General features: G+C 41.8%; 4 protein-coding genes across 5 annotated transcripts; 3 read left to right on the top strand and 1 right to left on the bottom strand.

The window, feature by feature from the left end:
* Nucleotides 1-80: 80 nt before the first annotated feature.
* Nucleotides 81-1,894, top strand: Vha36-1 (V-type proton ATPase subunit Vha36-1). The gene is made up of 4 exons (XM_031986235.2): nt 81-179; nt 530-647; nt 727-1,212; nt 1,292-1,894. Exons 1-4 carry the CDS (start codon nt 139-141, stop codon nt 1,382-1,384), a joined length of 738 nt encoding a protein of 245 aa, XP_031842095.1. The 5' UTR covers nt 81-138; the 3' UTR covers nt 1,385-1,894.
* A 256-nt stretch (nt 1,895-2,150) lies between these two features.
* Nucleotides 2,151-4,885, top strand: LOC116431162 (Arylalkylamine N-acetyltransferase-like 7). The gene is made up of 3 exons (XM_031986220.2): nt 2,151-2,477; nt 2,942-3,211; nt 3,790-4,885. The coding sequence occupies exons 1-3, from the start codon at nt 2,166-2,168 to the stop codon at nt 3,946-3,948; spliced, it is 741 nt and encodes a 246-aa protein (XP_031842080.1). The 5' UTR covers nt 2,151-2,165; the 3' UTR covers nt 3,949-4,885.
* Nucleotides 4,886-5,054: 169 nt separating this feature from the next.
* LOC116430214 (cytoplasmic 60S subunit biogenesis factor ZNF622) lies at nt 5,055-7,074 on the bottom strand. The gene is made up of 2 exons (XM_031984024.2): nt 5,765-7,074; nt 5,055-5,683 (listed from the first exon to the last, which is right to left on the bottom strand). The coding sequence occupies exons 1-2, from the start codon at nt 6,423-6,425 to the stop codon at nt 5,205-5,207; spliced, it is 1,140 nt and encodes a 379-aa protein (XP_031839884.1). The 5' UTR covers nt 6,426-7,074; the 3' UTR covers nt 5,055-5,204.
* Nucleotides 7,075-7,485: 411 nt separating this feature from the next.
* LOC116430226 (uncharacterized) lies at nt 7,486-24,552 on the top strand. Of its 2 annotated transcripts, none has more exons than XM_031984047.2 (3): nt 7,486-7,915; nt 23,728-24,052; nt 24,406-24,552. In XM_031984047.2, exons 1-3 carry the CDS (start codon nt 7,894-7,896, stop codon nt 24,443-24,445), a joined length of 387 nt encoding a protein of 128 aa, XP_031839907.1. In that variant the 5' UTR covers nt 7,486-7,893; the 3' UTR covers nt 24,446-24,552. The 2 variants fall into 2 exon arrangements, with proteins under 2 accessions (XP_031839907.1, XP_031839916.1); XM_031984056.2 differs by lacking the exon at nt 7,486-7,915 and adding an exon at nt 16,157-16,747.
* The last annotated feature ends 178 nt before the right edge of the window (nt 24,553-24,730 follow it).

The following is a 24,730-nucleotide window of genomic DNA, read 5'->3' as shown; positions in this document are numbered from 1 at the left end:
TCAAGGGTGAAGTATTGACAAAAGCTTATTCTTTTAAATCTCGCGCTTGTCACGCGCAATTGTATTTACCTTGACACTTCCGGTCCCGCGAGTCAGCTGATCAATCTCATTCCTGTCTGCTTGATAGTTCTCATAGCAATGTCTGGAAAAGATAAACTTCCGATTTTCCCTTCTCGGGGGTAAGTATTTCACTTATATATTGCTTAAATCCTCTTCTTTCCTTCATTGAGTACACTTTTCATTTACTCCATGTGAATTTTGATTTTTGCGTCGAAGTAGCTCCGATCGTCTCATCGTTAGATGGGTGTAACCCTATCTCATTGAGTTTTAAACATCAAAACTTCATTTCTAAGTACATGATTATATTATCGTCGTATTATCATATTATTACGAATTATGACAGTGATATTTGATAATCTTCATTAAACTATCACAGTTTTTTACACATTCTATATATGTCTTTCCTTGAGTTATTATATAAATATGAATAAATTGGAACTGGGTCTTAATTTGTGTGTGTTTCTTACAGGGCACAAATGTTAATGAAATCCCGGCTGCAGGGAGCACAGAAAGGTCATGGTTTATTAAAGAAGAAAGCTGACGCATTGCAAATGCGTTTCAGATTGATTTTGGGTAAAATTATTGAGGTATATCCTGTGTTATTGGTGTTTCCATTTGCTTAACTTTTGTAGTATAATATTTATTTTTACCACTTTTTTTATTCAGACAAAAACACTTATGGGAGAAGTAATGAAAGAGGCAGCTTTCTCCTTGGCCGAAGCAAAATTTACAACTGGAGATTTCAATCAAGTAGTGCTACAGAATGTGACAAAAGCACAAATTAAAATTCGTTCTAAGAAAGATAATGTGGCTGGTGTTAATCTTCCAGTATTTGAATCATATCAAGATGGCACAGATACTTATGAATTAGCAGGATTGGCCAGAGGTGGTCAACAGTTAGCCAAGTTGAAAAAGAATTATCAAAGAGCGGTCAAGCTATTAGTAGAATTAGCATCTCTTCAGACAAGTTTTGTGACCTTGGACGAGGTTATTAAAATCACGAATCGTCGTGTTAATGCTATTGAACACGTTATCATTCCAAGAATTGAAAGAACTCTTGCTTACATCATTTCTGAGCTGGATGAATTAGAAAGAGAAGAGTTTTATCGGTTAAAGAAAATTCAGGATAAAAAGAAACAAGCAAAATCCAAGGTAACAGTTTTAGTTATAAATGTTAATCAACACTAAATTTGTTTATAAGTGTTAATAAATTTTTTAAATTCTTTTCCAGCTTGAAGCAGCTAGGGCTGAAATGTTGGCATCTGGCAATGATATGGAAGCTCCAAATATGCTTGATGAAGGAGATGATGATATTTTGTTCTAAAAACTGTACATAGCTTGTTTTCACAAACTGAAGTATTAAAAAAAAAGTATATTTTGAATCTGAATGAATGTATAAAGCGTGAATCTAGCGAAGCATGAGAACACACTTTACCCCCTACACGAAGATCCTCTGACAATACTAATTTCAGAGTACATCTGAATTACACGAGAGATTGTGATTAATGTTCCACAAAAACATTTTATGTTATCAAACTATGACAGATAACGATGGCCTCTACAGCACAGTTAACATTTATTAATTACAATGTAATATATCCTAGGCTTGATTACTGTGTTATAATTGAAAGATGTTAATATTTGCTGTGGACTACATGTTACGTGGTTTGTTAAACTCCCCATTGTGTCTAAGCACATTCAAACTGTTCGCGTTGTTAATATATTAATAAGGAAATCACGGAACGTGAACGCTTCGCGACAGGTATTATAAATGGTTATAGAATCAAATAATTTAGTAAAAATTATAAATAATAAACGTGTACATATACATTTACACCTGCGTCTATATTCTCCCCCCTACACTGTCCTCTTAGTCTCGCACCATATACTATACCTATTTCAAACATGAAAAAGAAAGGTAAATACATATGTGAAGAAATTATATTAAATACCGAATGATCTATTTAACAGCCAGTGCTGTTATCAGCATACCAAAAGTTCCTGCTAGTGACTATAGATGCTTTCTGACACGCGCGTTAAGAATAATTAAGGGCGATACATAATCATTGTAGCCGGTAAATTTCTTGAACTGGGTCAATCAATATATGGACCTTTTCCCATATGAGCCTCTCCCTACTAAGGGTGGTGCGCGCGTGGAAAATCCTTTCAGTGCGCGGAAAATTCGTGCCGTGACCACCCCAAAGATGTCGTCCGATCATTTAACGGTCGTCGAAGTCCCAGAAAATCGCTTCGATGAGGCAATCCACCACTTAAGATGGAACTTTTTCTCCGACGAGCCGCTGAACCATGCAGTGGGACTTTGCAATAAAGGGGAAAGCCAGTACGAGCTCGAGAGACATTGCCTGCTTACTTTAAAGCAGGGATACTCGAGGATGCTAGTGGATCAGGATGGGACGGTAAGTCGAATCGAAGAAAGGAAACACCGTCCTTGAATTTTCTTTTTCATTTCCCGCGCACTATTCCCCGCCTCTATCGTCCCTACGTGCTTCCCAATCAACAGGTAAAACATTTTACCGCGGACCTTGAAGATTAACTCATCACAAGACACCCTCGTTCGTAGTACTAACAATAAGCCGCACGTGGGGTAGCGATCCACCCTAAACTTTATTTCACAATAACTCGGAATCTCATTAATTTTTTTATCCAGTTTACATTCACTATCATTCTAATGATATTAGACATTCAATGCCTATATTTGCAAATTGATTAATTATTCGAATTATTTAATTGCCCCCTGAATATAATTGAATAAATGTATATTTCGAAAAGTTTTAAGAGACTAGTTTTAAGTTTTAAGTTTAAGTTTTAAGAGACTAGTTGTGCCTTCCTTTATTGTCGAACATGCGAATTGTCCCATTAGATAGCAGGCATGGCTTTGAATGGTATCTTGAAGGAGGGAGAGCGCGAGGAAGCTGAACGTCGGCTCGCCGAACTAAGTGACGAGAAATTCAAAATCATTTTCGGGCTTCTCTACAAGGTCAACGAGAAGGTCGACCTATTCGCCAAGTACAATGTCAGCGAGTTGTTCGAGTGTCGCATTCTCAGCGTTGACGAGAACTTCCGCGGGAAGGGTCTGGCGAACATTCTGATGGCGGACAGTATAGAGACCGCGAGAAAGGCTGGCTACAAGGTAACGCGTGCGGCAAAAGCCCAGTTGCCGTGATAATTCTCAAAGATGTTCCATCGTTAACTATGTGTGTAAATGTCCGTTGCATGCGTTTAGGTTCACTGAAATGTGACTTGCCACCCTAAAACGATGCCCCGTGACCTTTACCATGCCTCACTGCCACCGTATTCTAATTTTACGGCATCCACCCCCGTATTTCAGCAGTAATTTCCAATAATTCGATGTTGGTGTTGTCACACGGCGCAAGTTTCCCATCGAAAGTTGCGTTTAACACGGAAAACCGTGTTACGGAGAACTTCGGGCCAAAATGAGGATCGAGTACTCCAGAAAAGAAACGGCGGAACTCGACTGGTTTCGATCTCCCTGGTCCCCGGAGTTTCACACATTCTATTTTTGTTTCAGCATGTTCTTCGATTGTAATGCATGGGATGAATGTTCGTTTACCAAGACGTAATCGCGATGCACCCGTTGCTTTCTCGGGAGGTACTTTTGCACGCGATGTAATTCGAAGTGTATGTAAATGTTTGCGAGCGCCGAGCGCACCCCGGCTCAGAGTCCTCAATTTGCCAACGTGTTTGCAGGTGTTCAAGGCGGACGCGACCGGGATGTTCTCCCAAAAGGTGTGCTTGAAACACGGTTTCCAGGTGGAAGCGGAGATCCCTTACGCCGAGCTTGACGATTGGATCAGACCAGCTCCACCCCATCAAGCTCTGAAGCTGATGGTAAAGATACTAAATTAAACCAGGCAAACAGACGAATAGAAGGAAAAACAACAAAAGAAAACAAAAAAAAACGAAACGGAAATGTTCAACGTTATTCGAGACACCTTCGATGAGCAGAGAAATTTTACGAAGGAACAGTAGAGTAATACTATGTGTATCGTTACGCGACAATAACAGCTCTCTAATGCATGTTCGTCTTAAAAGACACAGTTCTCCAGAAATATATCTAACGATGCAGGGCGGGACCGCGTGTCTCGCGTAGAGAATATTAGGAATTCGAGGCACCGGCGCACCCTGCCCCTCCCTTTCTCAATGTTTCGAGCGATCTGTTGTTTCACGCAAAAGAAGAAAAAGAAAAAAATCAGGAAAAAAAAAGAAAAACGAAGCAGTGAAGGAGAAACGAAACAGTAAGAGGATGATCTATCTTTAGAGTTTCGTTCGCTGAACTTTGGTTCCGCGTTCTGTTCGTTGAGAACGAACTGCGCGGGGTCGGCTGCTCTCGTCCGCAAAACGACAGTGATCCACGAAATCAATTTTCTGTGTTTGCATGCCGTGAAAATCGACAGAAACGAGAACCGCGTGTCAAATGTTCTCATTTGACGAATTTGTTGTCTTCGAGTACATCCTTGCAGTTCGCCGATGGAAAAATTGAAAGTATATCGTATACGTACAGTGCACGGAGTCTCGTAGGTATTTCGGAATTTCGTGTACGAATTTTTTTACAGCCGTCGTGGGAGAACACGGTCCCCGGAGGCTTCCGGGCCACCGTGTGCAACGATTCATCAAAGACGGTGATTTAACTCATGGTTTCAGGAATTACTGGATAACGGGTCCATTATGAGTATAAAACTAAAAAGTGACAAGGAATATTTTTGTTGATATCACGTGTTACGAAAATATATTACAAGTTATTTTGTAAGAATATCCGCCAAATAAATATTACAGTTTATAATGACCGATGGCTCTCATTATGTTTACATCCTTTTGTCTCTAGAACGCGATTACACTGGGATAAGTCGTAGCGAAAACTGTTACTGAATTTAATGAGACTGATTTCAATAGTAATATGCCTTGAGCTTGTAACTCATTTCAAGAGTCGTAGCTAACAAGTATTAAAGTGCATATTTCAATTAAATAAGTACAAGTTTATTTCACCAATAAATGTATAAATATGTAACGCAATAAGCACGCCTAACAACTTGTTATGCATAAAAATTCTAAGGTTTAAAAGGAATGCAGTCTTGCAACAGTATTTATACATGTTCTAGAAATGCCTAGAAGTTTACTTGGGGTCTAAAGTATCTTTGCAGTTTGTTCGCCTTGAACTGCAATTGTGTAGAATATTTAGCCTGTATTCTTTGCATGTATTTTATATCCCTGGCCTTCTTAACAACAATCTCTTTTTGTGTTTCCTTCCATCCAAGAGCTCTATATTGCGATAGTATTTTCCGTAATTTTTCATTCTTGGGTACCGCGACTGCTCTATTCGGGTTTAAGTTTTGTTTATAGTATCTCATCAGGGACCTGTGACCAATAACATTCCCAGATGGCAAGACCAGTTGATAGTCACTGTCGTCTAGCTCAGGTATTTCAATTTCTGCATCTGGATCGCCATTCTCTGCATCAGGGTAGCTAGATGAATAATCATAGAATTCTGCATATTCTGCAAGTGCATCTCCTTCGTGCAGCATTTTGCAATGCCCTTTATCCACCATATGTGACCTGGCAGCTTCTGCGCTTTGAAAACTTTTCCCTGTTAATTTTTAAAACATAATGATAATATATGTCACTAAGAAAAGATACACCCTAATTTATTGGAGGAGTAACAACTTACCAGTATCATTGCACCAAATACACATGTATCCGGCATAAATTTTTTCTCCGAGGTATGTGAGCAAACCTTTAATATCTGTACAATACTCTGTGTCTGGTATAAAGAATGAATGTGCAACAGTCATATGCTTTAAATTTTTTACCAAAGATCTACTATGATGATCGCAAAATAGACAATCGTTATTTTTTATTGGATTCTCTGTATCTTCTATCCATTCATCAGAATCTATGGACTCTATGTCAGAATCTATCTCCATTTCTTCTGCTGGTCGTTTGCCACTACGTCTAGTACCTTCTTTTTGAGTATCATTCATGATTGTTGAACTAGAAGAACTACTTATATCGTCTGCATCTTCCATAGTGTTCTGCTTCGCATACTTTTCCTTGTGTTTCTTTGACAACAAGTGATTTTCATATTGATTCTTTGTGTTGAAATTTTTTCTGCAAATCTTACAGTTCATTAACTCTTCTTTTCTTTCTTTATCATCCTTGTTCCTTTGGGCAATTACTCGCTTTTGGAACTCTTCTACAGTGACCGGAGGCAGTTCAGCTACTTTTCTCTTTAAATTATACCTGTGCCAATCTGATTTGTAATGCTGTCGTTGAACTTCCAAATCTCGAAATGCCACACGACACGTAATGCAAGTAAACGGCGATGTCATTTTCGATATATTATAAACGCAACTCAACAATGAACATTAACAACGTACTTTTTACACTAGTAATAACAATTGATATAACGTGTCATTTATATCGTAATAACGTTTGGTATGATTTATTTGTCACACCATAAATAATATTATATATACATCTATTAAAATTTCACGTATATTGATGCTTATACCTTTAAAAAGAACTGTAATGAAAATCACGTGTGCATTTGCTTTTTATACTGACATTAAGGTTATACTATTGATCACTGAGTCATCGCAATTCTCTTACAAATTTCACAATTATATCTGTTATTGTATCAGATTGACCGAGCAAAAAAAAGTAACGCGCTCCTGCTATAAAAGGCCTGATAAATTTTTTCTAAATTATTAGAAGAGGCTCATATAATTTTAGCGGCAACATAAAGAGTTTCATGGCTAATTTAAAAGTATCGAATATTCGAGCGATGATAAAATGTGCGAATAATTACAGGTTACACAATTACATAAATAATCGTAGTGATATCTTTGTTATCTACTAGTTTCATTAAATGTTTTTATTACTTCGTTACTTGGCGCAACAAATTTTTTTCTCCCATGCTTATTTTTTGTTAGCACGTTACTGTTATTTAAACATAGACTACGACCTCTGATTAGACAAGACTACCATACCACTAGATCTTCTCCTTTTTGATGCGTAAATTAATTGGTCCATTCAAGATTTATTTTGTTTAGTAATTCAAATAATTTTGAAAAGAAATTCTAATCATTTCATGGTTATACTGTTCTTACATAAGAAATATATAATAAAGAATCTTATTATAATCATTATCAGAATATTCAAGAATAACAGCAATCGTCACCGAGGATTCAACATTCCGGCAACAACAATACAATTCGAAATAATTGATTCTTCGAGCTTCCGAATAAAAAATATTCTCTTAAATGATCAAACTAGGAACCATGAAATTCATATTGCGTCACTGCGATTGATACTACATTATCACGTGACATACAGGAAAAAACGTCAAGTGGCCGACGGTAGGGACGGCGCTATCATGAACAGGGAACCGCAAGTCACGTTACGGGCCTGGCTTCGTCGATCGTTTGCAGTTGTATTCAGGCAGTAGCCGTCTCAGAAGCCGGAACGTATCAAGTGTGCACGTCGTGAGCGAAAAAGGTACGCACAGCACGCTTAAAGCCGCAGAAACCTCGAGAGCGAACAGTAATTCGCCGACAGCGGTCCAGTTTGTCGTCGAGCTTGAGAAATCTACGAGGAAATCGAAAGGCATCATCACGGTGTCACGTCGAGGCGACCGAATCCAACAAGCAACTTTCGCAGACGATATCGTAGCGAAACGTAAAAACGAGACACTGGGGTGCACCCGACAGGGCGATCCATCTGTCTCGATCCACCCACGAACACCCGTTCAATTTTCACGCTAGAAGGCGGCCGTCCAGCAGGGCGATACCATTTTATATGACTTTTCTTCGACGTCAAGGTGAGTTGAACCAGGGCATGGTACTCCTATCCGGTATCTCTTTCATTGCTTTCCGACGCTAATTTTAGCGACCAGCCATTTTGGACACGAGGAACGTGCGCCGATCCACGGTATGCGTGCGCGACCCGTTTCTTACGGAAATGAAACGTTTTCTCCATTTCTTCCCCGTCTTCGCTCCTTGTCCAGCCCGTTATCGTCGCCCCTATGTCTGTCCTTTGCTTTTTCTCGCTTTCTTCTCAGAAGTTCTCGACGTTTCCGCGATGGATCGATATCGATCGTTGAAAAAACTTTATATTGAGCGGACCGAAACGGCTGGTTGGGGCTCTCGTGCGACCGATACGGGAGGATCGTGATAACACCGCGTGGTATATCGATGCCCCGATGAATCACGGTCTCCTTTTTCGGCGATTAATAAGGGGAAACGGGCGAATAGAAAAACGGCCGCGCGGAAAGCACCGATAATCGATGTAACCTCACGCTCGTTTCAATCACGGCGAGGTATCGGTTGCTCCAATTCGTTCGAATTTTTGCATACGCTATCAATATTTATTTCCACGCCTCGCTATAAAGCGCAACGTCATACAGTGAACAGCAATCACGGTAAACCGTTGACGTGTTCGGGTGTACTTACTATAATTTTGAAGGTGTCGGCGAAATATATGGGAACGTGTACAGACGAGAGAAGAATATGATCCGGAAGTAACGGCTTACGTAAAAATCGAAATTCTTGCAAAATGGTTTGAATCGATTTTCAACTAATCGGGAAATTGCGTGGAAATGGATTTTCAGTTTCGACTGAAACGTCTGCTTCGTTTTACGTTCATTTTCCGTAATCCGAGGCGTTCCGGTAATATTTCGGTCGTCTAACCTTAATCGGCTTAAAATTGATCGGAGCATGGAACTTTTTAATCCGCGTCGAGCGACGAAGGAGGAGGAAGTTATCGGCGTAATAATAATTATTATTTCGATTCATTGCGAGACATCGTCCCGTTCAACGTATTGTTTACGTTCCAACGAACAGTCGATATCTCGAAATATCGTACATTTCGAAATTGAATTGAGTACAACGCTGGATCAATACGGAGCGAGATCACGAAAGGTTAACCTCTTAATCCGATGTGTACTCTTCTCGATTTTATACAATATTTACATTTTGATCCGTTGACCTGATTCAAGTTTAAATCGTTTAACAAGCAATGACACAACGCACGTTTCTATAAATATTATTCCCTTTAAATCGAACTTCCGCAACGAGATATAATTGCTGACAGTGTAAGTATGGAAATATACGATTCAAACAAAATTTGCCACATAGTCAGACATCGGTCGCTGCCACTATATTCGGATGTATTCACCCTTTGCATTCGAAAGGCGATTCTCAATCGCCGTTCGGTTTGATGCGACACAATTATAAAGTTCAATATTCAACATAATTTCATGAAATCGTATTCATTGAATTATAACGTAATTGTAATATTACACGAATATATAATGAAAATATAATATTGCATGAAACATCGAAATAAAATAGCCTTGTTTCTCAACTCACGTGTGGCTCGTTTTTTAGGTTAGTTGTAAAAAATCTCATCGACGTTATGCCAGAACCTGATCAATATTTTATAATGAATATATTCGAGTGCAAAAGGTTAAACGCTAAAAAAATATTTAACGACAGCCGGCACCTTGCTAGGGCTTCAGATTCGATCGCGCGGACTTCGATCGTCAATATCGGACGAGATGTCCAGTTTCGAAACCGATTCTCTGAACGGTCTCGCGTGTAATCGGACCTTCCGCTCCCTTCGTGCGGACTCTCCTTATTTTTTCCGTTTATCTGCGGCTTAAGATGGCCTGCTTTGACCCTTAAGCATGCATAGCCGCACGATAGCAATGCAAAATAATAAATACCTCTTAATCAGTCCCCCCGTCCCAGTGGTTCTCAACTGGACTCTCAACGAACCGGAAATCAGTTATGGCCGCGCCATCTTTGGTGAACAAAGGCCGCGAACGATCACTTCCGTCGATGTTTAAACTCATTGTTTATTATTAATTGCTTATTAATTAATACTCGATGTAGTTTTCATTGTAAAAATACATATGTTGCTTAACATGGACGAGAATCTATTAATCCTTTGCACTAGGGAGGTGACTCTCAGTCACCACTTGATTTCATACAGTAAAACTATAAAATTTGATATTTAATATTATACTACGTATAATGCATCAGTTTGAGAAATATTGAAATAAAATAGCTTTGTTCCTCGATGTACGTGTGATTTCTCTTCGAGTTAATTTCACAAAATATCGTCCTTATCTCATCATCAAATGTTAAAATATTTCTAGTAAAAAACTGTCGAGTGCAAAAAGTTAATGCAAAATGTAATGCTTGAGATTTATGGCGAAATATTAGCAAATTATTTATTCGACTTTCGAATTCGTGAAAGCTCAAAAATGACTCTGTACATTCCGACGAATCTAGTGTTTTCTGATCGATCGAGGTCCATTGCGGCTTTCGTTACGCAAGCATCTAATCGCGCGTCGTAGATAACACCGTTCAACGATACGACGCGATAAACAATAAACATATTACTGTTCACCGGCTAATTGATGAAAGTCCTTTCCTTGAGTTTCGTATGGAATCTCGAGAATTCATCGGCGATTGTCCGCGTCAGGCGTGCAGCAAAGTAAAGGTTATTAATATTAATATTTGAAAAATGAATCGTTGGTTAACAGCACGTAAAAACGATTGTCCGAACGGTCGTATGTTTAGACTGCAACGTTCACGTATAAGCTCTCGTGCAATTGTTCGAACGCACAATCTCCGTTCTTCATTTTTTATCTTAATCTCCGGTATTTAAGCGTGAACGTTAGCGATTTTTGCTTTGAAGACTCTCACAGATTAATAAGAATTTCAGCGAGCGATTCGCTGCTTCGCATCGAAATCGTGTATCAACGTTTAAAAATATTTTACCGTTAGCTGTTTCAACATTGTTATTTCCGTTTCGTGCACCGCGAAGCAACCATACAAAAATAAACAGCGAATCGCAATAACAGACACGTCGTCGAGTTAAGGGTAGTTGCAACAATGATAAATCGAAAAAGAAACAACAATCTCGAAAAGTCTCTACATACGTAAAGCCCATCGGCGAGTTACACGAGGAAAGATAACATACATTCTCAAACAGCAACTAAGTAGGAAATTACTTTTATCAGCTTATCAATAAGGATTTACATGTCCATAGGGTAAAGTAAATTTGAATCGATTAAAATTTCATTGTTCATGGATTAGTCCGCATTCCATTAAAATTCATTGCTCCTGGATAATCTAGTCGAGTAGGTATCGGAACATTCGTAGCACTGTTCAATGCCATCGTTATAACGAAATTTGCTTCGGAATTTTGTTCAAGATCGATTAAGTAACAATTTAAATAACAATTTAACGTCGATTAGACGAGTTCCTCGTGCGGAAAAATTCGTAAAATCGCTTGGAAGCTCTGAGCCAACGTTGCAGCCGGGAAACATCAATGCCAGAAGGAAAAAGTTATCGGTATAACGAAACACTTCTTGCTCTCGGCTCTGTACATGGCTCGGTACTTACGGCCACGCGAGCACGGCCCATATATACACACCACGCGATATCGTTCGCCCACGGCTCTCTCGAAAGATCACTTCGTTTTTCGAACCGTGCACGCAGCTTTACGTAACGCAGCCGCGGCGGGAGTGAAAGTTGCCGGTCCGCGTTGAATTTTAAACTTGCTCCAGTAAACAATTGCTGCTAACAGGGGCCCGATCGATTCTGTTCGAACGACGGCTGCAACCGTTTCTGTGTGTCAAGTTCGGTCAACGCGTAATTATCTTTCCCGCGAAGCGATCCCCGCGGCAGCGTTATCAATCGCTGCGGCTTTCTCGGATCCGAATGATCCCCCCCCCCCCTGCGCTTTCGATTCCCACGGGGTCGTCATCGACATTCCGCGGAGTATGTACAAAACTCGATCGTCGGTTTCACGAGGTTCGTCGAAATGAATTGTTAACTCTTTTCGCTTCAATTTAATTATGAAGAATTTTGCAATGAGGCACCAGTTCATTTGAGTAAGCCACTGCATAATATAGTGTTAGAAAGAAAAGGAGATGTTTAATTTGAAGGTTCATACATTTTGTAAGTTAACAGTATATTATTGGTTTGAATGTAAGTGTAATCTAATTTGACATAGCAGAATTATGAAATTTTAAAATTAATATTACATTTTGTGTGATGTATAAACAGAGATAGAACAGTTCTGTTTCTTTATGTAAGATATCTTTTTTGTGCAAGGTTCAGATTTCTCGTGGGAACGAACGTGTTGATTTGTAAACAAAATTGGTCGATGTTAATTTTTCTTATTTGTTTTGGAGCGTATTCGTTTTCGTGGAAGATTTTAACTTTGATATTGGAAAATTTACACTAGAACTACCGAGCGTCTAATACGATTAATCTTTATCAAAATTGTGATAGTTAAATAAATTTTTTTAAATTTTCTCGTATATTCATTATAATATTCAGGTGAAGCTATTTATTTTTGAAATCATTTCGGATATTTAACACTTTTAATAATTGCGAAATAGGTAAACTGAAACTCGCCATTTTGACTGGTGTGGTAATTCTAGTGTTAATAATTGGGCACATTTCGCACGAAAAGGTATCGGAAGTAATGGCATCGAAGACACGTGACTGCGAATCGTGTAACAGTTCTTACGTCTGATTTTTGTTGCGAAAGTGGACGAACGGGACAGAAACATTTATAAAAAGTTTCACTGAGAGATTCAACGGAAATCGAAATTGTGCGTGGTAAAATCCGTCGGAACAGCGAAAAAATTCGCATAAGTAATGGGTCCCGACACCTGTTTCGAATGAGTGTCCGAAGATGCTAATTTTGGACCATGAAGTTTGTTCAGTGACGATGGAATGTCACCGAACGCTTATTAAAGTAACGTACAATGTCCAATTATATGTTAATCCTTTCAAACGCGTTGTAACAAGTATTTTCAAAACATCTACTTGAAAAAGAATTACAAAACGACGTACAAAAGTATTCAGAATTAAAAACACTAGTCGAAGAAAAACTTCGCTAGCTTCTCATTTATCACCAGATCGTTCTACATAATACAAGATTGCAGTAATTCATCCAACCATTACACAAACATTCCCAAAAAACTATAAACCATTTCTCACGTTAAAAAGCAGAAAATTAATGTACGTCAGGTGTAATTCCATTAACCCTTTGCACTCAAAAATTGACTCACAGTCGGTGTTTCGTTCGATACAGCAAAATTATGAAATTCAACATTGAATACGATATTTTGGTACAATGCACTTAACATGTTAACAGCGTCGTCAGTCATTGTTCGCCAATAATGTATGTACAATTTAAAAAATATTACAAAGAATATATATGAAGATATACATGTAGTCTTATCATAATCTTGCATGTATCTCTGGCTACCCAGCATATCGGCGATATCGGATATCGCAACCTAAACGTATAGGAAGACAAAATAGGCTTGGCGCTTAACGTATTAACCTTCAAGTATGAACGTGCAATTTCGAAACCAGTGAAATTTTCGTTACATAGTTGATGCTATTGCTATGCAGAGCCATTTAAATAAGCAAAAACGAATAAACACAATAAATCCGTTTATTAATTGCTACTAACGAGAATATTTAATATTAATCGGTAATTTTCAAATTTCCATACATAAAGGTTAACTATGAAACGTCGAAATAAAACAGTTCTATCCATCGATGCGCGTATTCTGTCTAAAAAGACCACCGATTTGATCGGTACTGCATTAGAATCAATAAACATACACAAAGGAGAAGCGGTCGACAAAGGGTCAACCCTTTGCGGTCGGTTGTCACTCAAGAGCTGCAATGAATAATTAAATTGTTTAAATAACGAAAGATTGACGTATGACTTTCTTTTCTAGTATTTGAGTCCTACAGATTCAGCTTGTTTCTGGACAAGTTTCCGTAAGTTTAAAAATTCTCGTCCGCAGAGGGTTAAAATGCCGATTTCACATGCAAAAATCAGTGGAAAACATGTCCTGGCTGTATCGCGTGCACGCCCCGGTCCGTCCGTCCTGCATTAAGGCGGATTTTACGAGCCTCGCCGGCAGCACGAACACGACCCGCGTCCGCGGGGCGGGTAAGTCCTCGCTGGCGCGTTACGATCGCCGTCGGGGACAGTCGTTCGAAACAAAGTTGTACGGGCCGTACGATAAATCGTAACGCGCGTCCCGTTCACGCACCGGCCGTAGCTGCAACCTTCACCCGGGCTACGGGTCGAAGCGGGTGCAACCCGCCGGCGCATTTGCATAAGGAGTTATCGCGCCGGATCTGTCCCCAACCGCCGCGATACGTCTTTTCTGCGACGCATCGTCGTGGATATTTGGCCTTGCCCAAAGGAACCTATCCTGCCCCTGTCCTCCTCCTCCTCCTCCTTCCATTCTGCGATCGTCGGAGATGATTGATCGCTAAGAGAGAATGCATAATGCATGTAAACGGACCGGTGTCTGGACAGATAATAACACGCTCGAAAATGCAGCGCCGTGATCTGTTGCGCGGACGATAACGGCGACGCTAAACCCGACTTCGTAATGGACGCCGTCGAGGATAAGGTGATCGCTGCGTTCCCTTCTGCAAACTGATACCTCCTGCCTCTCTCACCTCTCTTCCTTGCACACTCCATTTCTGCAGAGTCTAAAGGTTTGAGTTCCTCTGAAACTTCACGCGATGATATTTATGAGGAGATTGCGGAGGGTTTTGAGGACTTTTCGGAGTTGACCGAGTTCGATCGATCTGTTTAGGAGTTAGATGTTTTTTGTTGAAGTGTTATGCGTTGTGTGTGTGCGTTCTCGATATCTCTGTAGAGTCTAGAGTGTGGAGGTTTTAGTTTCTTTGAACTTCTCGCGATTATATTTATGGGGAGATTGCACGGAGTTTTGAGGACTTTTTGGAGCTGACCGGGTTTGATCGATCTGTTTAGGGGCTAGGTTGGTTCTTTATCGAAGCGTTCTCGGAATTATGTAATTTTTCGTTCGGCTTGTAGGTAGGCGTTGGTAGTGGAGTAAGTGGAGCAATGGATTTAGAGATGAGGTATCCTTAGGGACCGACAGTATTAAGTTTGAGGAAGAATATTTTATAAATCATTCGATATTAAAGCATTTGCTCGCGTTCTTTATAACGAATTTCATTGAAGTTGTAAACGGAAGAAGATTGTTTCTGTTACATATTTCTTGCTCGCGAGCTAACGTAATTTTCGAATTAAGGGCTATTTCGAAAAAAGGGATCCGTGCTCAACGTGTCAACGTTCAATGTTAAACTTCCCAGCGGACCCGACACACTTAGATATGGGCGTGATGATTATCTAAAGTTATTGAGTTTAGGGTCAACAGGTAAATCTTCTAACAGGATTATTGCTGGTTCAGCAGCCATAAGAATTCTGCGATATGAAAACAAGTTTTCTAATAAAACGAGAACGGATGAACTTTATCGGGATAGTTGCTGCATTAACACTCCACCCCCGCGTCTACCGGTTCATTCGTTCAAGAAACTCCAGTTACAATCGTCACCTTGAAACCTCTAATCCTGAACTTCTCTAATGAAATACGTGACTGTAGCAAGAATTAAAGGAACGCATCCTGGCACCAAGGATAAAAATAAAGATGAACTAACCAAACCCTGCAACATCGAGTCAAGTCAAAAACGACCCACCATCGGTAAAGCTACGATCATCAATCCTCACTCATCAGAACCCATCGAAGGATCATGCAACGAAGATCCTCGGTCAGAAGGAATCGACTATACTCGACAAGATACAACTACGTCCTAAACGAAACTTTCCACATAGAACCCAATCTTTACAGAATCGATATCAACTGATTACCAAACTCTGGTTCATATTAAAGACAATCAGAGTTCTCAATTCTAAAGAGACATTTCATCGTTGAATTACGCCACCCGAAGCCTACGCTCCAACACTGGCCGCTGCCACGACCCCGCTACATCATCGGCGACCGTATCACAGGACACCAGCGAAGAGGACACTAGGGGCTAGCGGGTGCAGTTAGTCCGACAGTCCTCGTGGCGATGCTGAAATCTGACCTTGCGTCGCGGCGAGGCGCGGAGCGGCGCACGACGGCGGCATACTAGAAATTCCGGCGCGTTGTTCGTTACGTCCGGATCGGGCCACGTTCAGATCAATATACGGCGTGTCCCGATGCGCGGAGGACGCGTGCGCGCGCGGCCACCGGACCCGTTGGAGTAGGTCGATCCGGGACCCGAGGAGAGAGTGCCGCGAGCGGAGCACGCACCGACGTCGAGGACTCCGGAGTGTCACGGCAGAGCCGGTCGAACAGAGGAAGAGAGAGAGAGAGAGATAGCTAGAGAAGAAGGAGAGAAAAGGAGAAAGAAAGCCCCAGCCCACGTACTCGCCGTGTCCCTGCCGTGAAACGGGCCGACGACAATCGCAACGAGAGCAAAGAGAAAGAAAAACGTCCCCGCAGTACGGTGGCAACACGTGTGTGCGTGCGCGTGTGTGTGCGCGCGTATCCCCACGATACGAAAGCTGCACACGAGGGTGCCGCGGAGGCGACGGACATCGGTCGCGGACGAAACCGGGGCGGATTCAGCTGCGGAACCACGCGCGCCGACACTTCTTCCCTCTTCCCCAGGTCTAGACCGGCCGCAGTCGTACCTGGCCGCCCGGCGATCGACAGTCCCGCACGAAGACGACCAGAAAGTACCGGCAGCTGCGGGCCACGCTGGCAAATCACGACTTATGCGTCTGTACCGAGCAGGTAATCGTCCAACCGTGAGACGTCATCCACGGGTTTCTCCACCGGGACACGTCGCGCTGAACGGACAGGCTGGAGGCTGGCTGGTTGGCCGCCGAACTGTGTCGAAGGATCTAGGGTGCACCGGGTGTCTCCGGGTTTTGCATTCCGACTCGCGACCCACTGACGCAATTTTCCGTTACGCGTTCTCGGTTGAATCGACTGCAGAGAATCGTTCTTTATACGTGGATTTTCGGTTGCTCTTCGGTGTACTTAGGCGATAACCTTCCTTTGGTTTGGTGATCTGTTGAGGGGTTGGAACGCTGACGCAATTTTCCATACTGCGGTTGACGTGAGATTGATTGTAGAGGATTTCCTCTTTTTTGTGGATTATTGAAGAATTGTTCGGTGAACTTTGCTACGTGATAACGTTCTCCTGGTCGGTCTCGTGGTTTGTTGGAGGGTCGAAGGACTGACGCAATTTTGACGTGAGATCGATCGGAATTGCTTCTTCTTCGTGGATTATTGAAGAATTCTACGTTAAACTTAGAAGATAACCTTCTTTTGTTCGTGGCCGAGGGTTGGCCGACGTACTTTTCTATTGCGTAATTGATTAGGAAGAATTCACGTTGTTCTTGGATATTACAATGTAGTGATCTTTTAGTTGGTCTGATACGTTGAAGTGTTGGAAAGGCGTGGGTTCGGAGAACGTTAGGGGATGGTTCTCCAGCAATGACTCGTCTCGATGGATCGAGAGCTTTTTCCCTTCTGCTAGAGAAATCAGATACGTTTGATCGTCCAGAAAGTTCGTGGGCATTCCTACGCAGCGTCTTTGTTATCCTTTCGCAGTATAAAATGGAACCTCGTTTCGCTCGGTGGTCGTGCAGTCTTCTAGAAACGTTTCGCCACGCGTCCTCTATGCGAATTGGATTTCGTTTTACCGTTTCAGTACTGTGGGAGGCACGAATGAAACAGAACCTCGAGAATTTTATCTCCGAAAGATCATGTGTCTGGGTTACTGAAGAGACTGCGAAGAAGAAGCTATCGACCGGCCTCTTTCAACTAGAGAACGAGAATTTTGTGTAATGACCGTGAAATCGTTAAGAACTAAACGAAAACTGTGGTTGCTCGTGATGTAAAGCAAAAGCTGTTACCCGTGTCACGGTTCTACACTATCGAAGCTAATCTAGACGTAGTCATTCGATAGATTAAAATACATTGCCGATTGTAGACCATCTGTTAGACTGATGAGAATTTCGTAATGTCTTCGACAATGTTTCCGGGCCTGCCAGCCCGGTTCTACGAGCGGCGTGACGTGCATCGACGTGGCCTCTTTGCGCATTCTGTGATACGGTGCAACGTGACTACCGTGTGCACCGGTTTTTCACATCGAAACGCGCTGCCACGTATCTAGCCGCTATCCCACCGCCTGTTAGGCTGAAATTAGATATTTCGCATGTTCCGAATCTGATAGAAACCATTGGGCACCGAATTAACCGATGAACTATATAGTCCCACGAATTCACGATCAAGAATACAAAGATTCAGTGATCCTCTTTGAAAAAATGAAGAGTCGTGCTAGACAATCTGCCAGCATCAATCTTGCTGCGTTCTTCGGATCTCTCTCGACCCAATCAGGTTCACAGCACGATCGAATCTATTCAGTCTTCTTCAACTTAATTGCATTCCCATTTTACCACGGCTGACGTACGTATTCTTAGTCCTCTAACGATACTTTAAGTATGCAGATAAATCGACGACCGCAAGGTTAAATATATAACGACTGATCGACTGGTCCCATTTATTCTTCCACGGTGGTTCTGCCAATGCTCCTCTAGTCGATCACTGGCTTACCTGTTCGTCGATCGATCCCGCCGCTTCATTTATTTTATCCGAATCCTCCATTGTTCTCGGACAATCTCCTTCAGCGATGATCGGTTCCCGGTATCGAGGATTCGCGAGGAACTTCCCCGAAAACAAGGGGACCAGATCATTTCCACTCTTGGATCGAAGATTGTCGGCTCGTTGATCGTACATCTCGGCGGAGCAAACGATTCGAGAGATAAGGGGATGAACCTTTGAAAAGCTGCCCGATCGAAAACACCTCTCTGTTTGCCCGGTGGCCGCGGCGCGTCTCCCGTCGAACAAATGTTGCCGATCGCTCGGCATCCGCGGCAAACTGCATTGTTTGATCGCGATAAGGCCATTGCACCGCGTAATCGGAGAGCAAATATCGATTTAATGGCGCGCGGACTCCATTAACGCGCTCGCCGTCTCGCTCGCTCCGTAGATTAGACCCCGGCGTAGGAGATAGGGGTCTAGGATCCGGAGCACTGATCAGCTAACTAAATCCACCTTACAATTATATCGTGTAAAGCTAACCATCCACAAAGCAAGACTTCTGATGGAAGAATTTCACGGTGAACACGGATGTTCAAAATAAATCCCAGATCAATCAGGACTTAGCATTGAAGACCAGAACTACCAAGCAGTAAAACTATTTGCATTGGAAACAAACTGCAAGGGTCCATTTATTGAGACTTCATACGTTAGCTTCTTATATCCAACTCGGTTTAGTTCCCTAGAGAACCATCTTTTCGATCGTTGCAAAAGAGGAAATCCAAAACGAGTCATCTCGACTTAGCGGTTCTAGGGTTAATGGCTAACGGATTAGCGTCCTCTAATCGAAATATACTAGCATCGCCGGGAAAAAACAGTGCACCGTTGCAACGAAAACTCGCTGGCATTCCCGGCAGTTCGGATAACCGAGGTTCCGTATCGTACACGCAGGAATTTGAGCCGCGCCGGTTCCCGATATGAAATTCTGTTTCCATTAGAAATGGATCGATAGAGGATTGCGGGTGGAAAGGAGCGAGAGAGACAGTGAGAGAGCGCTTCCTCTGCTCGTCGCCGCGTTGATAAACGGCTATCGGTACGGAACCGCGCCGCGACTGGAATTCTAGGCTGTTATTTTACTCCGCGTGACCGGGCACCGGAGGGAGAGAGAGGCGTCCCCACCCCTGTCCGCGCACGTGAGAACGTGAATACTTCATGGGGCGTCGGTGAACCGCGGAGGAATGCTTTACTACCGAGAAGAAGCTCTCGCCATTTTCCGCGGTCGCGCTCCAATTTTAATTAACACTGGCTTTACGGCCATTTATCCTGCGCGTCGCGCTATTGTTCCTAGAACGATCGATGTTCGTTCATTTAGATCTCGGAAATTAGAGATTTAACACTAAAACAACCTAATCCGTAAAAATGGCGGGCTTCCGGTTTCTTATTTCACGATTACTGATGTCTTAACACACTCGCGACCGCTGATGCGAACTCACGTCTTTTCAAATTCTATTCCTGGCTGCGGCTGACGTAGATTTACGGCTTTTCAAATATAATAGCTTCCAAAATGTTTGGTTCTCCTCTGCTTCTCCATTTGCGGCTTCCGCGGAACACTCTTAATTTCAAACATATCATTAAAAAGACGTTTATTTTAAAACAGATTCTCTAATTTTTGTCGTATGTTTTAACGTTAGAAATTCGCGACAATTAGTTTAAGATTTTCTTCATTCTCACCGGTAATGGGGATTGCATATTAATCATGTTTAGAGCTCGGTTGTTCTAGTGTTAAAGGTGGACGGTTAGGATACGTATTCGTGCAGATACATCGATCGAAATCGACGTAAACAATTTACGAATAACGTTTATAAAATTTAATACGCGTCGAACTGACGCGTTCCGTAAACCTATATGGTAACAACATTGTATTCGATGGAACGCAGTCAGTGCACGCTGCGAACCACTCAAAAAGGGGTGGGTTCTCGCGGAAAATCAGGAACGCCGAATACAAATATACCCGATACACATGTATTTGAAAAGATTCCGTTTGAATTTCAGATGCCATTATCGAAGAATTGGCTGGTATTATCGAATATTCATTGCTTATCGGTTCTTGTATAAACAAATGTAGGTGGACATTGAATTTAATAAATTTTGTATAGCATTCTGGAGAGAAATTTTGTATCTAGAAATGTTACTTTACGTTTTCGAATAATTTTGTCCTTGTGATTACTGTCTTTGTAATATTCTTGTACTGTTCGGCTGGAGACACACCGTATATCGGCTGCAGGTGGTCGTCTAAGCGGTTAGCCGGCTGATAAGGAGACCACGCGCTGATTTTAATGAAACTTTGTAGGAAGGTAATGGTCAGTCGTATTCTAACAAGGAGAGAGAGCCAAGTGAAATGGTGGTCATTTTAGATCAGGGGTTGTCAACTTACTTTCCATGGAACTCTAAGATTTCCCCGAAACTGAAAATCAGCATTCGATAATAAAATTTGACACGATCTAAAAGCTGATAAACATTGACGAAAGTGGAACACAAAATTCGGTCTAAATGCAACCTAACGTTCATGTTACAAATGCTTGATCTTCGTTGTGAACGTGTATTCACGACGTACTAGCAATTCGTATCTTTCCATTAGCAAATTACTAACGAATAAAATAACTTCGAAGAACAGTTGCGCAGGAAATCATGAGATAACACGTTAAAATGTGGCGTGAAGCGAAATAGGGTTAGAACGGAGTCCCGAAGATAGTGCTTGTTCCGCGGCGATACGGGTTTCACGTCTACCGGGTGATTAACAATCGGCTCTTATCTGTTCGGACGATTTACGTGATTCAGTCGCATCCGATGATTACAGCACGAACGCGACGCCGCGTTACCGTATCGTTCGAAAACGGATTACGCTGTGTTTTTATATAATAGGATTACATCGACCTAACAAAACCAATGAAAACCTCCCCGCGAGTCGATCTAATCCCCGAGGAAAATATGTTTAAATATTTTCTATGCTGCAAGTTCGATATTAACCGTTTGCACTCGAAGATATTTCATTAGAAGTATTCAACAATTTCTGACGAGATGCAGACGAAGTTTTTTGAATCTCAACCCCTTGCCCTACAATATCGCCTCAGACTCGCGGTGAAGATTTCAAACAGAATTTAGGAAATATAAATATCGCTTAATTCTTCCAATCAGAATTGTATATTATTTTTCTATTATTAATTGTAATGCTTCTGAGTAAACATAAACATAGAATAAGTGTAAAATTTTCCACCTTTTGTAAGGAAGCATAAGGAACAGAATTATTTTATTTCAATACTTCACATAGTGATGCACAAAGTTCCATGTGAAATATTAAACTTTACCATTTTGCAGTATCGAATCCAGTGGTGACAGAAAGTCACCTCTCGAGTGCAAAGGGTTAAAGCCATCGATCATTCGTCCGGCAATTGGACAAACGCTCTAATTCATTTTAGCGATCCACGTTTCGGTTGGATTCGCAAGACGCAAGAAAGTTGAAGGAGGGATCGCCACGATGAACGTTAATTTCCCGGTTTCTGTTACGCTGTATAAATTGCTCCCATTTTGCGGGACTTTCATGGTTGCTGTTTCTGTCGTCGCGCTAATGATGTCAGATAATGGTCACTCGCGGATGGAGATATTGCTGGTCTACTCGCCGCCAGCATTCGTCGTACATAGCCGGAAGTATGCTCGCGGCGTTGCGAGCCATGTCTGGCTTCGTGTCGGGAATTACCGTAGTTATATTACACGTAATACGTAACGATTGTTGTTCATCGGTTGTTTCCCGAATCTGACTATTCTTGTCCGAATTAGTTATTATCAGATTATATCATATAAAATATAGAATTCCTCGTGTCTCACGATCTTCCCTATTACACAAACCTTTATTCATCGCTTGGAACAAATACGAAGATATCTGATATCCTCGTTGTTATTAAACCGCAAATGCAAAATCAAAATTTTCTGAAGCAATTGAAACAGCAATTCGATGATTGTTAAATAGAAATTGATTTTCTTTCTTAAGAAATCTACGAGGTTGAAAATGAACTAGTAATTTCCTTAAATCCTCAAGTTTTCGATATTTTTAGGTAAACGTTCGAAGTAAATTGTGAATGTAGTAAAATTCTTCGGAAAGCATTCATAGTTGATAGAACGGTCATCATAGAACATCACAGAGCGATCGGGACACTCGAGCGGTCCTCAGATTGCAAGAAACCGATGACGATTCGATCGATCCCTCGCCGATGGCCATCGTCATTTGTCGCTCGTTTCATTTGTTCGACGATGGGAAATGAGGTTCAGTGTGAATCATCAGAGCCTTCGTTCCATCTCCGATACCTCGATCCGTTTTTCAAGTAAACACGTCCTCGTGTAACTTTCGCTATCATGATTTTTGCATGGTCGGTCCCTCTCAAAAGTTGCCCGGATGACCGTTAATTGCCGCGGATAAATGAAACTGGACAAAATTTCTGGGCAACTGGCACACCACTAAGAAACACACAAATGACCAGTCTAATTCGCTCGTGTGCATCCTGGTAAAAATCGTCACCGATGGTCCCGCGTACCGAACGTTTTTAACAGGCCCCTTGACTCAACCGCCTTGAACCGTATTCTCCAAACGAATGAGCAAAGAAGTGAGCCGATAAATTCCTATCACATTCGACGTTCAAAGTAGATCCTGATAACAGCGCAAGGTTCCTCGGTTTGAGATGATTTGGCTCACTAAACATAGGTTTGTCTATTGTTCAACTGAAGCCCTCTCTACGATGAAATTCAAGCTTATAGTGTTAGCCAATTTGGGCTGAAATTCGCGTAAATCAGTAATATTGCGGGCTTGTATTTTGTTGTATAAGAGGTCTCTTGTGATATAATAGGGATTAACAGTGAGGTGCTATTTTCACCTGAATAGTTTTCTCCGCGAGAGAGCAACTTCTGAGGTGAAGTGTAGCTCTCTCGCGGAGTTTATTGTACTTAGGATATACAGTAAAAGCGATCGTATAGAAGGTCATTGAGACATCATTTTGTAGTGATTAGTAACACGGAAAAACAACAAGAATATTTATAGGAACAAGTTTTATTTATAGTTTTTGTAAATTAGATTGTAGTGGAAGAATAGGTAATAACGAGGGTTTGTTTTGTTACAGAAACATCCAGGATATCATCCAGAGGGAAAAGATCGGTGTACAGCAAAGGTGGCGGTAGTAGGACATTGTCCAAGCGATTCATAAACGGCAACACCATCACCTTCGCACGGTATAATCGTTCGTTGCGAGCAACCAGCGAGTTAACCACTCCAACCTGGTACCCAGGTATTCTTAGTGGCACAAGCAACGGACAGGCAGCGTGTATGATCATTGAAAACCACCCCCCTCTGCTCACCAAACCGAGGCAATATCTACATCAAGATACCACCCAACGATTTCTGAACCACCTGGTCCTGCCTAAGCACAGGACCTCAAAATTTTCCAGGTGTGTTTCATCGCTTGATCCTTCAGCAACCGTGGAACAGAATGTACACTTGAAAACAATGATGAGACAATAAGATAGTAGATTTAGTGGGAAATAGATCCAATGTTGTCGCTGATTGCTAAACTTAGCCGATTTCCTTTGTATAGTCTCACTAGATTTAATATCTCATTGTATCTTCAAGTGTGCACATTTGGAATCTAATCTTGAAATATGCTAGTGGTACAATCAGGCTCATGGGAAATCCCTTTACTGTAAGACTTTGCAACGAGCATGTTTCAGGATGAAATTCCATGAGTATACTTTAATTATATAGAAGGGATTAGACGACCGATTAAACGAATAATCTGTTTCAGTAATAGGCATCGGAAGCTACAGTCGTTCAGAGAAACGTGACTGACGTCAGCGGGTAGTGCGGCTTGCCTTACCGCAGACAACGAGAATCACCCTGACTCGACACGTAACGAGCTACCATCGGGTAGCCATTGCCTGGCAACGTCGCTGCACAGCAATCAAACTGCCGCTGGGAAGCGTGGAAAGTAGATCGAGAAGGACAAGGACGAAGACGTTACCTACTTGAACGAAGCAACGATAGGGGCCGGAGGGACCAGTGCAAGAGAAAGCCCTAGCGAGACAAAGGGAGGAACGCACGGCTTGAACCGTCACTCTCTCGATTCGCGT

This window comes from Nomia melanderi, chromosome 3 (genome assembly GCF_051020985.1).
Source record: "Nomia melanderi isolate GNS246 chromosome 3, iyNomMela1, whole genome shotgun sequence".
NCBI classification, from domain to species: Eukaryota; Metazoa; Arthropoda; class Insecta; order Hymenoptera; family Halictidae; genus Nomia; species Nomia melanderi.
The sequence above is the reverse complement of the archived record's forward strand: the minus strand, read 5'-3'. Positions and strand labels throughout refer to the sequence as shown.

Coding starts and splice junctions, on each gene's coding strand:
- Vha36-1 (XM_031986235.2), top strand. CDS start 139: ATGTCTGGAAAAGATAAACTTCCGATTTTCCCTTCTCGGGG. Junction 180..529: donor CCGATTTTCCCTTCTCGGGG/GTAAGTATTTCA, acceptor TGTTTCTTACAG/GGCACAAATGTTAATGAAAT. Junction 648..726: donor TTTTGGGTAAAATTATTGAG/GTATATCCTGTG, acceptor TTTTTTATTCAG/ACAAAAACACTTATGGGAGA.
- LOC116431162 (XM_031986220.2), top strand. CDS start 2,166: ATGGACCTTTTCCCATATGAGCCTCTCCCTACTAAGGGTGGTGCGCGC. Junction 2,478..2,941: donor TAGTGGATCAGGATGGGACG/GTAAGTCGAATC, acceptor TTGTCCCATTAG/ATAGCAGGCATGGCTTTGAA. Junction 3,212..3,789: donor CGAGAAAGGCTGGCTACAAG/GTAACGCGTGCG, acceptor ACGTGTTTGCAG/GTGTTCAAGGCGGACGCGAC.
- LOC116430214 (XM_031984024.2), bottom strand. CDS start 6,425: ATGACATCGCCGTTTACTTGCATTACGTGTCGTGTGGCATTTCGAGAT. Junction 5,684..5,764: donor TATTTGGTGCAATGATACTG/GTAAGTTGTTAC, acceptor AAAAATTAACAG/GGAAAAGTTTTCAAAGCGCA.
- LOC116430226 (XM_031984047.2), top strand. CDS start 7,894: ATGACTTTTCTTCGACGTCAAG. Junction 7,916..23,727: donor GACTTTTCTTCGACGTCAAG/GTGAGTTGAACC, acceptor GTTTTGTTACAG/AAACATCCAGGATATCATCC. Junction 24,053..24,405: donor AGGACCTCAAAATTTTCCAG/GTGTGTTTCATC, acceptor AATCTGTTTCAG/TAATAGGCATCGGAAGCTAC.